At 34.1% G+C, this 18,179-nt stretch overlaps 1 protein-coding gene across 1 annotated transcript in view; it reads left to right on the forward strand.

The window, feature by feature from the left end:
- The window catches only part of LOC143237162 (uncharacterized), a 91,072-nt gene that overhangs the window by 13,996 nt on the left and 58,897 nt on the right, over nucleotides 1–18,179 (forward strand). Inside the window, exons 4-6 of the mRNA XM_076476112.1 lie at nucleotides 9,700–9,888; nucleotides 16,309–16,445; nucleotides 16,825–16,928. Coding sequence (XP_076332227.1) covers nucleotides 9,700–9,888; nucleotides 16,309–16,445; nucleotides 16,825–16,928 — 430 coding nt within the window. The remainder of the gene's footprint in view (nucleotides 1–9,699; nucleotides 9,889–16,308; nucleotides 16,446–16,824; nucleotides 16,929–18,179) is intronic.

The raw sequence follows: 18,179 nt of genomic DNA on the forward strand, positions 1-18,179 counted from the left end.
TTACTTAAGAGGTTTTATCAATTATGGAAATAAAAATTGAAAATTTTCAGATGAAGTAAATTATTTTTAATCTTGACATACAAATTGCATTACACTGGGAATAGTCAACATTCTAATACCATATTATCAGAGACAATGTTTCAGTAAAAATACTTAAATAAAAATTCTGATTTTTTTTCTACAAAAGAATAGTTTAGTTAAAGCATACCAGATTTCATGAACATACATTAAGCACTTTAAAGAGCCATAGTATGTATACCACCAAGGTTACAAGGTCATATAAAATATGAACCTGTTGTGATAGGGTAAAAATGATTATGCTAGCAAGTAAAAATCTAAATTTGGGTAGGTTTAGCAGTTTTTTCTTCAGCCCATTTTCTCTTCAAAAATATCTTCTTAACAACAAAGAAGAGCAACCTTATTCTGTAAAAGAAATATTAATATTTTGTGAGTTTAACTGTTTTCATGAAATGTTGACACCAGTAATTTCTAGTAGAACATGTTACTTATTTGCACTTGTTAATTTGTTATGGGACATTTTTTAATAGTATAATAATGGTTTAAAAAAGTTAAAATTTTATTTCATCTCCAATTTGCAGTTTATTTTCAATTGTTAAGAAGATCATAGTGGAAACTACTTTGAAACATCAGTACATTTAATCTCCAAATGAAATTTGTTTGAGAATATGAATTGAATCTTTTAAGTTTTGTTTAAACATTACAGTAGAATGTATGTACTCTCTAAAGAGCACCATATAATAATGTTAAGCTTTGAAGTCATAAACTAATTACCAGTATTATGTTGGAAAAAATTTACATGGAAACCTGATAACATACGAGATACCAGTATTTGATAATGGCATCTTATAAAGAATTATTAGTGGAATTTGGTTGTGACAATAGCAAACATACCAAACATACATCTAATTATTACAAAAGCTCCAATAGTCAGATTTATTTGTAAGCCTTTCAACCATTGTCATATCTTTCTTCATTTTTAACAGGGACCTCTGTAACTTTGTAATTTAGTGGTTGTTCTACATTAATTTAAACTTGAATGAGCAAAGTGTATATTCAATCTAAATATCTTTGTTTGAAAAAATTCTGTTTCTGCTGCTATCTTTTTAACAAGCTCTTAAGTTTCTATTGTTGAGGAGTTATTTTATTCCCAATACTTCATTTATAAGAAATAATATTAAACTCCTATTGTAATTGTTATTGTATCAAACCATTCCACACCATTACATGGAGATGCATAGTTGCAAAAATAGACAATTATTTAAAAGTACCTTTTTCAGAAGGAATCCAAAACTTAAATTAACAACTTAATTTGTTTTCTTTCTGTGACACTATGATGACAAATAGACACACCTTTCCATTGTATTGCTTAGTTTATCCAATAATGAGAAAATTTATATTGATCAAGTTTCTGTAGATGATTTGTTGTACACTGAATTTTGACAGTACTAGCTGTTATTTATTGAAATGTAAGTAATTTTATTCTGGTTTCACTCATAACAATATCTGAATTTTCAAACATTTTTGAGCAAAAGAAAGAAAGAAACGGATCTTAACAGAAATAATTCAGAATGTATTTATTAATAAAAATAACATGGTAAAACAAATTCAGTAGGCATTGTACATAGCACAAGATATTTATACTTAAGGAAAATATAGATACTTTTGTTTTGAATGAAAAACTTACTTTGCTTCAAAACTGCTTTACTGAAAATGATCAAGTGTATTTTGTGTAAGTGTACATATCCGTAAAGATTAAAGAAAAGATTGTATTCATCATTTAGAGAGAATAGCACACACAAAACTATGAATACACTGCTGTTAACCCTTCCTTATTTTAAGTTTCTTCATTCCAATTCTTAAATTTAAATGGATATTTTCACACCTTGACACCCACCTTCTATGTTTAGACTTGAGAGTTGCAATCCATATGTATGTATTTGACATACATGTTTATAATTCATAGAAAGAGCTGATTTTAAAGTACAATCTCTCAATGGTTATTTTAAAAACTTGCCTATCTCTGAAAGTTATTTTCATATGCCTCATGAATACCTGTTAATGTAGGTTGAGATGAATAATAAATGTAAAAACATGATAATTTAAGGTTATATTTAAAACAATTAAAAGGTATGTACTTATTTTTTAATTTCAATCATTTTATAGCACTGTATTTTTATATTTAACATGCAAATCACCTTGTACTTGAACTATTTAAAGTATAAATGTAAATAACTGCAGTAAGTAACAATATTTTTGTGTAAAAAATATTTTGTTTTTCTGAAATGATGTGTTAAGGAAGGTTCATGTAAAATTTCAAACAGTTGCATCTGCTAATTTAATTCTTGGAACAAAATATGAGAGTTGTGTAATGTCTTTGTAATGTTAGGATGCAATGGAAAAAGGATTAAGTCTTCAAGACATGGAGCTTCTGATTACAGAAGTTCACATCACTCCTTTTTTTTCACAAAGGTTCTGTCTCTTTTGAAGACTCATATCTGGAGCTCCTTGCTACTCTCACACACGTCCTATTCTGGTGGACTTTGACTGATCAGTGGAGTATGTCCAGAAGTCTCCTCTTATATCTCTAGCTCCATATCTTCACCTCTCACTGTTGTGGTGGCTCAGTCAGTTTTACATAACTGAATACTCCTCATGCCTAACTTATATCTACTCAAATGCATCTCTCTCCAAGTGGAGTGCAGTCCTTTACATCTGCATTCTTTTTGAGTCTTGTTCAAGCAGAGCAGTTTCCCCATATCACTCTCTTTGAGATGCTGGATGATCAGCGAGCTTGTCAACCTCATTTGTCTTGTCTCTGGTCATTTTATGATAAATTCCAACAACCCAACTGTTATTTCTTCTGATAAGAAGGCACTTGCTCTAAGGATATCTTTTTTTTTCATATTCGATACTTTTTCTTTTCAATCCAGGAATACCAACTTTGGTTATCAGCCTGTCATACCCTTGGAGCTTTGAAATTGGTGGCAAATCACCTGTCTCACCTAGACTGAATTATTCTTACAAAGTCTTACAGTCTTTGTTATTTCAGTGGATCTGTTCTCACTTTGAGAATCCTCTCATCATCATCTGAACAATTCTGTAAATTGAGATTGATCTAGTCTTTATGTATTTATCAATGACTTTCAATCTCTTCTCTGGCCTTTTTTTGCTTTTCTTTTTACAGTTATTTTGAACATTTTACAAACCTCTATTATCCTTTGTTCTCCTTTCTCAGTATCTCTTCTGGATTGGAATATTTGTTTAACCCTCAAGGCTTCCATATGTTCTCTGTTCAAACTTTTGGTCATCTGTTTCCTGTGCTATTTTTATCTAAAAAAGTTTTCTTCAGCTTCATCTTATTTATGGAAAACATTACTCTGACACTTTGCCTTGAATGCCTTCTGCACCTTTTACCCTAGGAACAGGTTAATTTATTTCCTTACTGCACCTTTCTACCTCTTTTTCCCTTTCTTCTCTGTACTTTTGTTGTGACTCTAAGTGCCTGCTTGGGCAGTTTATTACCTTACTTCTACTGCTTCCTGTTATAACAATCATCAGCACCTTTTTTTGCCATAATTTTTCTCCTTCTCTCATGACATCTTTCCTTCCACTTTGATCAGTTATATTCATAAAATTATCAAGCTGGTTTTTTTTCAATAAACCATGATGGTACTTTTCTTGTTTTTTGTGACACTACAGCTTCTTTTGTTTCTAGCCATTGACATCTCCATGTAGACAGGGATATCTCACATTTCTTACACCTTATTGCAGTTTAATCTGCCTCTGGTTTTGTCTCTCCATAGAGTCTATTCTCCACTTATTACAGAAGCTGTAAAGAAAGAAGTTCATGATGTTACTTTTCTTTTCTTTTTTCTTTTTTGCAGCTCCCACAACTACCTGAGTTTTCTATATAACTATTTAATGAAGATAGTGGACCCCACCATGTAGCTAGAATTCCTCACAGGGAGTACTCCTATCTTCGAAATCCACGTTAGATAGGAGATATCAGAGAGTGTGAAGCCCATCCCTCCATGCTATGTGACTGTTATTGAGATAATGTTTTCCTGCAAGGCTACTTCAACAGTATACAACTAAAGAAAACATTTTTAAACAAAATAAGTAAATGTAGAGATGACTAAATATTAGTCCTTCAAAAACAATACTAACAAGATAGGAGGGATGACGTATGCATTGTCCCTACATATACAGTGTAGTAGAATGTTAACAGACAAAAACAGGATAAATTAAACTTAATTGTGATTGAATAGTTATATGAATTACCGTATTTTAATTCTTGGCTGTGCTATTGTATCATTCCATCCTTACTATTTTGTTTGCATTGTGTTTGAAGGATTGATATCAGCCATCCCTACATTATGTCCAACTTTTAAAAGTTTTTCTTTACTTGTTTGCTTGTTGTTGTTTTTTAATTCAGTGTTTCAATAGATAGAGGATTAATGTTCTAAATACATTGATGTTCCAACTGTAATAATTATTGTTTGTTTATTAATAGTTTGTACTTTCTTATTTCACCTTGTACTTAACTCTTTTGTACGAACACCGTATGCTTACAAGGAATAACGATAAAATAGTTTACAACAGAAATCAAATTTTTTTAAATTACTTATGAAATTAAATTACTAAATTATTTATGAAAGTGTATACTCTATTTGAAACTGTCACTTCAGTGAAATTGATTGTTTTGGTTTTTAAATTATCATGCAATAAAAAAGTAGTAGCAGAAAGAACAAGAAATTTAAATTTTTTTGCTATATTTAGAGATATTACCAGAACTTGTGACTCAGTCATTACATAGGTATTGGTTTTAAAGGAACACTATATAGTACTGTGAAGTTTTGAAAACTTATTGAGGAGATATTTGAAGTACCATTTTGATGAACAATCTGAGTAATCCATACATATGTAATGCTACCACCTGCCTGACATATGTATATATATTTGTTTTCCAGGCTGCACTTCAGGTTTGAAAAAATGACAACACCTCACAACTGAATAACACTTTCTGCCCTATTCATGGTAACCCATTATGCAGCATGGCAGTGTAAGACTGTATGCAAATATGATGATTTATGTTCAGCCTGAGCATTTCTCCTGCATCCTCTCAAATCAAGTTCCTCCTTTAGGTTTTATTCTGTTAGAATAAAGGGAGAACCCTTGCTTTCCCCATTCTCAATCTGCTTGGAAGGTCAATATAGAGTTTCCCATTTATACAAGATTGAGTGGATGTATCCCTCAGTTGGAAGTAGGGCTGGGGTACTTACCTGGAGTTGTAATAGAGGACATCCCCAATACTAACAATCAGATCATCACCAGTAATTATATCAGCCTGATGGGACTTGTGTGCTATTCAAGATGCAGGTCTGGGTTGATTCCTTTATATAATTACTTATGCTGTTAAGTACTTCTCCAACACTCAAGGGCTTGATTTATTGCCATATCCATATTACAAATATGCTCTGCTGACATCATGAGATGCACAAGCCAGATGAGCAGTCTTTACATTCTGAGATCTATGAAATGCAACACAAGCACTACAAAAGTTCTTTTGAAAGTACCTTTTACACTAGCACCTCTATTGAACATATAGTATTCCCTTCATGAAATGGGTGTGGTCTCACACTGAATGCTTGTCCCACTAGGTTCTCCATCACACCCTAGTGGGTGACACACTACTTGATTATTGTATTTCTGATGCTGAATATTATTGGAAAGGAGCTTATCTTTTTTATTTTATTTATCTACACCTGATCCTCCACCATGTTGTCAGTATGGGATCCTGGCTATCAGTCTTGCAAACAAATGAGTAGCACATTTGATGTTAATATTTTCCTCACCTGAAAATATACTTCAGATAGATGCATGCCTTCCTACTCTCTTCCTGTATGTATCTCTTGCCTTTTCTGGGTGCTTATTGAGTCTATTGCATGTGGAGGATGTATTGTCCTTCCTACCTGTGGAGGGCTATGGTCTAATGTTGATGGTATCATTGACAATTATACTATATATTGATATGTGTAGGGTTGAGAGTTTTGTTTTGCCTGAGCAAGAATTTTTCATGCTAATGTAATCATGTTTAATTTTTTAAAAAAGATGTCTGTTAATAAGTACATAATAAATATATAAAAAAACTCTGTGCTAAAAATTGATATTTGTTTTTCTAGCTTTTAGTTGCTGCTGTCGTTGATTTACTAATGCAATTGGCCAGATAACACTCCATCATGTTATTTTTAGTGTTCATGCTTTGTATTTAATATTCCTGCAATTCATTTTAACAGGAATAACAAATACTTACAATTCTACACATAGCAGGTTATTATCTGCACAGTGAATGGACTGTTAACTTTAATAAGGTAGTGAGCAAAAAATAAGCTCACTCTATTTGTAGGGTGTTATGATACAGTGATACAAGTATTGTTTCGTTAAGCTGTGATATGATTGTATCGATGCATCATGTGATATAATACAATTTATGTTTCTTTTAGTAAACATCAACAGTTTTTTGTACAGGAAGAAGAATCGGTGTTTCTAATAAAGTATGTTTGCTTAAAATTAATGTTTTAATGTGTAGAATCAAACTAGTCACTGCTGTGGTTATGAAGTGATTTTCATGTTAAAATTAAAAATACTTTTCTCCATCTAAAAATTAACACATTTATTTTGTGTAATCTATGAAACCTCAAAAACATTTCCAATCCTTTTTTTAGATAAATCTTTGTATTTAATCTGCTATATTCACTACCCTAATTTTTTGTGAAGTTGGTCAGTTTGACCAGCCTTGTCATCACCATAAGAAATAAAAATTATACAATTTTTCTTTCTGGAATTACTTCAGTTTGTATCAGGAAATTACATTTGCTTACACTAAAGAACTTAAAGTTCTTAACATTGTAGATCTGTTTCAAATTAAATCTACTGTCAAACTTTGTAACAAAGTGTTGGTAAAATGTCTGTATCTAGGTACATATCATATCAACTACTGTCGTATAAGTCTCAACTAGTATTACAGGATTCTGATATTGCTTTTCTGGCTTTGATGTTTTCGTAAAGGTTTATCTCTTTAGTTATGCCATACACATAAATGCATCTCTTTAATGACATGTTATAACTCCTTTTACCATTTTTTTTCATTAAAGCCTAACTTTGTAAAATTACAAAAATTGGTTCATGCAGACAAAATATGACATCAGTTTACTTGTATATAAGTATACCAACATTTTAAACCAACCTTTGGTAGCAATTTTTTTTATTCATTTTGCCCTTTTAGTTATTTTACTCTTCATAAACATTGTGAAGAAAAATTAAAGGAAAACTTAGTTTTCATATATTAGTTTGATTATTTGAACTTGTGAAGTGACTTTTATGGTCTGTGACATTAGTGCTTTGCAGACTTGGCCACATATCAACACAAATTGCATTTTTGTTTTTGTTTCCATTTTCCAATTTTTTCCTGTGCTCACAGAATGATGCGTTTTGGATTAGTTTAATAATTTTTTGGTTTATGTTTTGTTTTAGACCAGAATTTTCAGGAGTTTTAAATATTTAAGCTCCATAAATGCTTATGCATGTGTAAATGATATTTCTTTTTAATCTTGAAGTATTCTGTAGGTAAGCAAATAAATAATTTTAGTTAAAAATGAACATTTACTCTTTTGTTCCATTGTATCAAGTTAATTTTCTAAAGCTTTATACATTACTGGCCAGACCTATCAAAATTTATGGATTTCATCCATGACTGGTAAAATAGGCATGAGTGACTGTAAAAGTTTCCAAAGACAAAATGGATGTGGTCTTGATCATACATCTGACAAGTGCAATGGAGATAATGCTTTTTCATGTCCTCTTCAACTCTAATATACTCCATTTGAAGAAAAAGAAAAAGGTCCAAATAATAACTTGTATATTTGGTGTTTTTAGCTGTCATTTATTTACCACTGTGAATCTATACTTGTGTAGGTTGTGAACAGTTTTTAACAATAGTGCTACTGGTGTGTTCATTTGCAACATATTCCTCAATTTTTATGTAAATGTAGGTTCACTTTGAATAAAAGATAACTAAAACACAATACATATAATATATTCACCATCACTCTAGGTCAGCACACCCAAAGTTTTGTAGCTCTAAAGTAACATAGCTACAATATATTTGCTTATGGTGGGCTTTAAATGTGCCTGATGCCATACAGGCATGTGGACCTATGTTTTGTTTTTTATTCAATGGTCACTTGGCATGCAAAGAATGTCATTCACAACCTAATTTGCATGACTGAAATATACAAAAGATGCAATCACTGACTATATGGAGCTCCTCAGTTGTTTTATACGTGGATTTTTCTAGGGACTCTTGTGAACCGTCAGTTGAGACTGAAAAAATGGTAATTGTTTTATTGACAATACAATGAAGTTTGTTTGTTTTTTCTTCCACAGGTATTTACTTCTGACTAAATATATAGATGTTTTTAGGGTTTACTTTTGTCCAAGATTTTGCTCTATTAACTTTATTTTCACCATATTAACCTAACAACTGTTTTTGGCAAAGTATTAAATAGGATAGGTGAGTGTTGCCACAATAAAAAGCATAATATTATTATTTCATTTTGCCCTTTTCCAGGTCTGCTTATGAATAATGAATACTTTGGAACATGTATAACTCAGGAACAAGTAGTGAAGTGAATAATAGTTTGGGTTTCATATTTATTTTTAAGAAATTAGTTTAAAATCTAAAAAAGTTTTAATAATTATAAGATGTGTGGAACCATAGACTTTCTTATTGGTACTGTATATTATCAACCTTCATAAAGCTTAACATGTAATGAATTTTAACATATGGTATTACATAAACATGTATTATTTGACATTTTTTAACATTCCTGGGGTGCTTGTCTGACTGAATACTAATTTAAATAAAGAAATGTTTTATGTGTTTGTACTTATTAAATAGTAAACATGTATTGGCCAAGAATATTTAGTCTTTATGCACCAAAGTCATAGATGTTTGTACAATCTTTAATGTTTTTTTTGGTTTTTTTTAACTTGTTACCTGTTTAACATAATTTTATGAAATGTCTATTATTGTCATTTTTGGAAACAAAAGTTTGAACCAACATTATAATATGGAAATTGACTATCAAAAATGAACTTCTTTAAAAAGCATCTTTTATTGAAATCTGATTAATGTGCTGGGTTTTCTGCATTGTAATATATTATATATATAATTGTTTCAGTAACCAGCACAGATTAACATCTATTTACAATTTTGATAAGCAAGTAATAACCTTAATTGTTACTCTCCATATGCATAATTTGGCTCATCATTTGTTTTCTAATAAGGAAGTAGATATGAATTAGTTGAACTAACTTTATGATAATTAATGTTTCTTAGGTGTCAGGATATTATATTAACAAAATTATTCACATGTGTAAAAAAACTTTCTTCTGGGCATGCTATATTACAACATTTAATTTGTTTGTAATACATTCAGAAAAATGTCAAGTTGAAGCAGTAGTTTGAGCACTAATGAATAATTATTTTTATAATTAAGTAAGGTAAGTAGAAGATTGAAAATTTATTTTTAGAATAAACCTAATGATAATGTAGTTAAAACTATTTTTCTAGTACACGTGTTGAATATCATAAATTATCAATACTTATTTTTTAAGGATCACCAGCAGTGGTTGGCTTACAAGCAATTCCCGTAGCTGGAACCACCAGCCGTCACAGTATTGCTACCAGTATTCAAGCTGTAGGCGGAAGCTCACCTATGGCATCAATAATACGTGCACCTCAAACATTGGTGGGTCATGTAGCCCATAATCTTAATCATCCATATTCCTCACATGTACCCAGAGGCTAGTACCAAATTTCTTGAATCATTTATTTTTTTCATTCAAGTATTCTTGTTTAAGTTAATTATCTTGTCAGTGTTTATAATTTACTAACTGACACAGATATTTATCAAATACATTAAAATTAGGTCTAGAGATTTAGGAACCAAAATGTTTAAGTAATTTTCACCAGGTCCATTTTAGCCTGGCTAGTCAAAAAATAAGTCATGTTAAAAATGAAACAACATGATAGAATATTTTTCTTGTAAATAAATTTTGCAAAAACCATGTTGTAATAAAGTTTATTATTCAAGTCACTAAATGAGTAAGAAGTATTCATTGAAATTTCATGATTTTATTTTTTATTGGCATGTGATATTCAATAATTTTTGAAATCTGGCTTTTCAGTGAAAAACTTCCTGAAATAATTTTTATTTAAAAGCTGTTAAAAGTTAACTTTAGTTTTAATGTAAAGTTTTTCTTTGTTAATGTAATGTGATACTTCGTTTTTTGATAGTGACATTTTTTTCTGATATTCCTTTCACAGTCTTCTGAACCTTTTCCTTTATTTGATGCATATATTTTGTGTGAGCTGGTCAATTTTTCAATCTACATATCTCTATTTTTAACAATAAAGCTCTTACATCTTCATATATAGAACTTGGAATCTGTGTGACATCTTATTTAGACTTTCTATTGAAGTTGTAATTGAATTTGTGATACAGCTGTCTTTGTGGCAGAGATTAGAGTTCTCTTTTGATATGACCACTGGTGAAAGAACAAATCATCCTCACTACTGTAAATTTTGTGTCAGGCCATCCCATAAGTAATGCCTGAAAATTTAATACAAAAAGTGCATCATTGTTTTTGTCTTTGTTGAAGGCTTTAATGACTAAAATATGTAGTTGGGTGTGTGTGTGTGTGTTCAGACAAATAAAAGAAACTAACCCAACTCCACTTTTACATATCATTAATCAAATAAACCCTCATGAAGATAGATGTGTCTGAGGAGCACATTAGGCATATAATGCTTTATGAGTTTAAAAAAGACAGTAGCACAGCAGAAACTATACAAAACATTCAAGGTGTCTATACTGTGGAGGCTCTCTAGGAAAGAAAATATCGAAGGTGGTTTCAGAAGTTCAGATTAGGTGACTACAGCTTAAATGATGTGCGACGTTCAGGTTGTCCTGTTGAGTTTAATGATGATTTGCTGCTGGCTGCACTTAATGAAGATTGTGCTATAACAGTTGAAGAACTAGCACAGAAGTGTAATTCAACCCATTCAGCAGCTCATCATCATCTGTAATAGGTTGGAAAGGTGTCAAAACTTGGAAAATGGATATCCCCTGATTTGACAGCAGCCAACCTTAGAGCAAGAGTGGGCATTTGCATTTCTCTGCACTCTCATGAACGGAACTCACGTTTTTGGGTAGTTTAGTGACTAGAGATGAAAAATTGATATACTATATATATGTTAAATGCTGCAGACAATGGCTAAGTGCAGGTAAACTGTCTAAAGCACAGCCCAAAATAGACATCCACCCTAAGAAAGTCTTGTTAAGTTTTTGGTGGGATATTGTTGGTGTGATCCACTTTGAATTGCTGCCACTCATTGTAATGATTACATCAGACTTCCGTTGTCAACACTTAGAGTGCTTGAATGTTGCACTAAAAGAAAGAGGCCTGCTTTGATCAGTCGTAAAGGTGTTGCGTTACACCAGGATAATGCATGGCCCCATACAGCAAGGATCACATCTGCAAAGAATAAAGAGCTAGACTGGGAAAACTTCCCTACTCTCTTTATTTTAAAGATTTTGCCTCATCTGGTTATCATCTGTCATGTTTGCAGACGTATCTTGATGGAAAAGAGCTTGGAACAATGAAGATTTGAAAACTACCCTCTCAACATTCTTTTCCTCTAAACCCACAGAATTTTTTCCTTGGTTTGGATTCCTGTATGTGGTGAGGGGACCTCCCAGGGAATGTTCTCTGCTTTCAGTTTACCTCCTCTGTGATCTAAACATCCACCCATGTGTTTGCTGTGCGTGGTGGCCCATGAAGTGGAGGAGAGGATCCTGGTGGTTCAGGGGTCCAACCCTAACACACCACTTTGGCCTTGAATTTCTCTAGACGGGCAGCCTTAGGGTGGGCCCTCTTGGGTCAGTTGGCTGGTCCACTTGGACTAGGGTCAGCCAAGCAGCAGTGTTGGAAGTTCTCGACAGGTGTTGTGGATATTGTATTTGATGCTGGTGTTTGGGTATAGTGCTTATGAAACCCTGGCATTGCTGCAGTGTCCTTGTTTGACATTGTAGTTTGTCCCCTCGTAGGGCTCCATGGTGGGTGAAGTCAGTGGGCACCTAAATATCCCTTTTTTATTATGGATCCTCCAAATAAAAACTTAACTAAAATAGTGCAAAATCAGTCCATAGGTAAATGACCATGTCTTGAAGATTCTGAGCAGCATTATTCAACATTTGTAACACCAATTGTACCTCATTTTTTATCCTCCATTCTCTTTCAGACAAACTTTTAAGGCAAATGTCTCTCTTTCTCATTCAGAAGGGACTGGAGGGACTTGCTGGGTCTCCAAAGTAAGTAAAGAAGCTTCGATTTGGTGACATATTGGTGGACACACCCACATCTCAACACAGTGAACTCCTCTTGCATTCAAAGGCAATTGGGGATATACCTATTGAGGTTACACTTCATGCTACTCTGAATTCTTCATGAGGAGTTACTGTTGAGAGGGATTTCAAGAACATCCCTGAGCCAGAGATTCTTGCTGGCTTATCCACTCAAGGAGTTTCTGCAGTGAGGAGCATCTCCACTCGCAAAGATGGAATTATTATGCCTTGATGGTGGCAGGTGGACATTGTGATTTAAATGTAAATCTTAATTGCAGGGTACGGCCATACATTTCAAACCCTCTCTGATGTTTCCAGTGTCAGCAGTTCAGTCACTCAAAGACGTCATGTCATGGTTCCCTGACGTCTTGCCCATTGCAGTGGCAAGGACCATGATGCTTATGAGTGTGAAACAGACCCTCATTGCATCAATTGCTCTCACCTGACCTACTTTCATTCTTGCCCTAAATGGTTGGAAGAAAAAGAGGTGCAGCATTTGAAAACGATTCATAACATTACTTATCCTGAGGCTCAAAAGTTGCTGTCCACCACTTCATCTCGGACATATGCTGCTGCACTTTATTCCACAACTACAGTGGAAGTGCAGACAGATCTCTCTGTGCCTCCAAAAGAATCATTCTTAAAACAAATGAAAAGTCTTCTGACCTCTATGGTTAAAAAAGCTGATGAATCAACTTCAACACCCATCTCTGTCCCTAACATACATTTCAGCAAATCCCAAGATCCACTTCCTTTGGTTATAGGTACAGACATTTCCTTGGGTACATCTTCTCCCACCACAACTTGCAAAATGATCATTTATTCACATCCTCAGTTGCTGGAATCCTCTTCTAACGACAAAGACTTGCCCAATTGACCCAGGGCAGGATCCAAGCAGGTAGATAGACTTCCCTGAAATAAGGACAGTAAGGAAAAAAAGACATGGTTGTAAACAGAAGGGTTCTCCACCCAATTTGCCTACACATAAATAAAAATGGCCACCTTGATTCAATGAAACTGTCAAGGTTTACGTTCTAATCTGGATGACATCAAAGCACTGATTGCTTCCTACCATCCTGTATGTCTTTTCTTACAGGAAACATTTCTGAAACCTGCTGATACAGTCACCTTTCAGCAGTTTTCTTTGTACAGAAATAACAGGCTGTGTGATGGAGGGGTGGCATTGTTGGTTGATCAGCATGTGCACACCCTGTGTTTGCCAGTCGACACACTCTTGGAGGTCGTAGCTGTGTTTCCTTGGGTCATACCATCACTGTTTGTTCTCTCTACCTGTTGCCTGGAGAGACATATGATCAATCAGACCTTGATGCTCTCACTGAACAGTTGCTGTTTCCCTTTTAAATCCTGGGTGATTTTAATGGGCATCATCCCCTCTGGGGAAGTTCTGGTATTGATAGGAGGGATTGCTTTGTATGACGTATGCTCTCTAATCACAACCTTTCTTTTTCTCAGTTCTTGTTCTTCTACTTATTTTCATGTACTTAGTCAGTTTGCTCCCCTTCACTATTCTCCAGTGTTTCATGGAGGATTGATATTAATCCACGAGGCAGTGATCATTTTCTTATAATTTTGAGAGACTGGCTGTAGTCGATGCCACCTGACCTGCATGCCCTGGTGGAACCTGGATCAGGAAAACTGGCCCTCTTTCACTGCTCTTGCAGAACTCAATCCTGCCATCGTCTGTAAGCCATCAATAGACGACAGTGGGGCAGCAGTAACTGACTGTATTATACAAGCAGCTGCTCAATGTATTCTTAAAACCTCAACAGGTTTTCCACTATACTCTCATTAGCGGTGGAATCCTGCCAGCAACATGGCATGGAAGGCTCAAAAACGAGGTAAAAGCTTTTGCTGGGTATACAGCACTTCTGCTTCTTCCTCCACTTCTTAGCCATCAAGAATTGGGCAGAGTGATCACCTCTTTCCTTTCGAGCTGATTGTCTCTTTGATTATAATTGTCCCTTTACACCGGTGGAACTGAAACTGGTCTTTCATCGGTCTGGCAGTACATCAGTTGGACCAGATGATATACACTATTACATGCTGCGCCATCTGTCTCCTGCTTCTCTTGCTATTCTTCTTCTTGTTTTAACCAAATTTTGCAGGAGAAAGTTTTTCCTGATGCCTGGCACCAGGCTATTGTCCTACTTTTCTCTGAGCTTGGGAAGGATATCAAGATTCCTTTAAACTATCGTCCTGTTGCTTTGATGAGCTGTCTCTGTAAGACCTTAGAGAGGATGGTTAATGTTTGTCTTGTTTGGTTCCTTGAATCAAACAACTTCCTCTTGCCCACCCAGTGTGAGTTCTGACGACAGCGCTCCACCATGGACCACCTGATTTGACTTGAAGCATCAATCAGAGAAGCCTTTCTCAAATGACAACATCTTGTATCAATATTCTTTAACATTGAGAAAGCCTATGACACAACATGGAGGTATGGCATTTTGTGAGGTTATGTGGCCATTTGCCCATTTTTATTAAAAATTTTTTAATGGACAGGGTATTCCAAGTTCCTGTGGGTTCAACACTTTCCCATTCTTTTCTCCAGGAACTTGGAGTCCCTCAGGGCTGTGTTTTGAGTGTCACACTTTTCAGTGTAAAAAATTAATGCCATCACTGAACAACTCCTTCTTACTGTTGCAAATGGGCTCTGTGTTGACGTCTTTCACATTTCATGTCAGACTGCCCTCAATCGTTTACTGAAGTGGACCACAGCATATGGCTTTAACTTCTCTCTCTGTGAAACTGTTTGCATGCACTTTTGATGCAAACGGGGTATTCATCATGATCCTGAACTTCATATTGGTGAAATTGTTAGGGTTTTATTGTATCCATGGGTATCAAAATAAATATGACAAATTTGACTAATGTATTGTCGTCTCTTTCATTAAATAATAAATCAGAAGTAGTCCGGAAATGAAACATTTCTGTGACACTTGCTGTTAATATGATTATACAGTCAACAGAAAATCCATGAATATTTGAAGGATTTAATTAGTTTAAATGTGGCTATGTAGTAACAATAATTATGCATCTTTGATTTAGATTTATCTCTTGTAAAAATTATTAAACAATATTAAATTGATGGTCCCCAGTACCCTCACCTATTGGGTATTTTATGAAATGAATATAGTATCTTCTGATTGATTTAAAATTGAAAACAATGACCAGGATTACTGATTCTAGTTGTAATGTAGATAGAACTTTTGAAATTATTTGACCACTGGACCTAATGTGACATAATATTTGAAGTCTCGCCACCCAGTGGCACAGCGGTGGTATGTCTGCAGATTTACAGTACTCAAAACCAGGTTTTGATACCCATGGTAGGCAGAACACGGATAGCTCATTGTGTAGCTTTATGCTTAATTCCAAACAAACAGTTAGAACAGTCTTGCTGATCCTTTAGTGTAAGGATAAAAAACAATAACCTTTAGTATAACACTGTTACACTTGAGTTATTTCAGCCATACTTGCAGTTTCTAATTCCTAGTTTATTTGTGTAGTTTGTTGGGTCCTAGAAATTATTGTATAGTTTTTAGAGTTTTTCCTTAACTTTCAAGTGCAATATATATATCTCATCTTCATCAGTTTATGTGACAAAAATAGTTAAAATTCTAGTTTGTCGTATCTGTGCATGATTGGCTATTTTTAGCACATTTTACAATTAAATTAATCAGTGTGAATGTTTTCTCTTTACTAACCTGAGAGTTATCTTTCCAATAAATATCATACAATCTGTATTCCTTTAATTTTGTTATTAGTACAGCAACATTTCAATATGTTTTTTCAATAGGTGCTGCAGCTGTTGCAAGCATAAGTGTAGCCCCAAAATCAGCTGTAGCCACACCAATTCTTCGACCACACAGTAATACATCAACTTCTGTTTTATCCTCAACCACCCTGTCCAATCATTCTCAACCCCAGATCGTTGTAAGTGAAAATGAATTGTTTTTGTGAAATGTTTAATAAGTGTTATAATGTTAGGTAGAAAGTTTGCCAGATGTTAAATTAGTATTACACTAACAAATTTGCACTTGTGTCAGATCTAGTGTTTTTAAATTCCAAAATCATGCTTGTATAAAGAAGTGTACTCAGAAGTCATAGTTTTAATAATCTGATTATAAATTTTTTTTAAACATATCATAGTTATTGTAAAGATACTTCAAGTAAAAAAATATGAAAAGTGGTTTTGATGCATTTTTTCTGTATCGTACTTTACCTTATTCAAATACCTTTTATGTGTTATATGGCAATTCTCTGTAAACAAAGTGAAACATTCAAAAATTACTTTTATTTTACTTTTTTTTAGGCAAGAACACCTTTATTACATCCAAGTATGACAACAACACCTCCAACATCAAAGACAGCAAGTCCAGCTCCAATAACCATTACACATGTAATTGATTTTAAAAAGTAAGACATTCATATAGAAGTATACTGGATAATTTGTAATTTAACCAAAGCAAACATGGAACATATTGTTTTTGTATCATTACTTTAGCAACTTTGTGGCTCTGCAGTAAGTCTTCAGGGCAGTGGTGCACAAAGTTTGGCCCACAACGAATCGCCCGCTATGTCCAACAGGAAAGTCAAACATAGAGAGTTTGCGTGCTTAGAGTTTGCACCTGCGTGAAGATTAAGCGCTATAGAAGAATATGCTTTAGATTAGATACTGGATGATTTCATGTTTGTGTCGAGCAATAAAGAAAATTTAATAAGCAAATCTCATTAATGCATAGGCATTTAATCATTGGCGCAATGACAAAATATTTCCGTAATTATGAAATCTCATGCGTTCCAATTGTTCTTTGAGATTTACTTACGAGCCCTATTTTGATATTAATTCGTAACAAAAATGGCAACTAATCGTAAAAGAAAAGTTGACGACGAAAACTGGCAGTTTCATGATGATTGGACTGTGCAATACTATTTTTTTTCAATAACAAAAGAATGTAATTTGTCTGCTGTGTCATTTGACAGTAGCAGTGGCAAAGGTATCTAATATAAAATCATCATTATGAGTTGAAGTATAAAGGTTTCCACAACGTTGTCGGTGATGAACGAACAGCTCGAATTGAATCTCTGCAGTGGTCACTGAATCACCAGCAGAACGTTTTCTCAAAGCAGTCAGCAGATTTAGGTGCAGCATGTGAGGTCAGTTACAATATTTTGTTGATGATAGCGAAATCTGGCCAACCATTTACTGATGGTGATTTTGTAAAGCAATGTATGATTACTGCATTGGAAAAGTTGTGTCTGGAAGCAGTTCGCAAGCTACAGATGGTGGCTTTGAATCGTATGACAATTCAACGAAGAATTTCACACCTCTCAGCAGACGTGACAAGGCAGCATACAAATAAAGCAGCCAACTTTGTCTACTTCTCTTTGGCAGCAGATGAGTCAACTGACATCAGTTCAACAGCAGAGCTATTAGTTTTTGTTCATGGTGTGTCGTCATTGTTTGATATCACAGAGGAACAAATTTGCATGGGTTCCATGAAGGGTCAGACAACTGGGTCTGCTGTATTCGAGGAGACAATGACTGTGTAGTAGTGTTTCATTGGATTTCATGAAACTGGTAAGTGTGACAACTGATGGAGCACCATCCATGACTGGAGAAAGTAGTGGGCTAGTAGCACTGTTGATGAAGCACCGAGGAAAGCA

Source organism: Tachypleus tridentatus, chromosome 13 (assembly GCF_004210375.1).
Source record: "Tachypleus tridentatus isolate NWPU-2018 chromosome 13, ASM421037v1, whole genome shotgun sequence".
NCBI classification, from domain to species: Eukaryota; Metazoa; Arthropoda; class Merostomata; order Xiphosura; family Limulidae; genus Tachypleus; species Tachypleus tridentatus.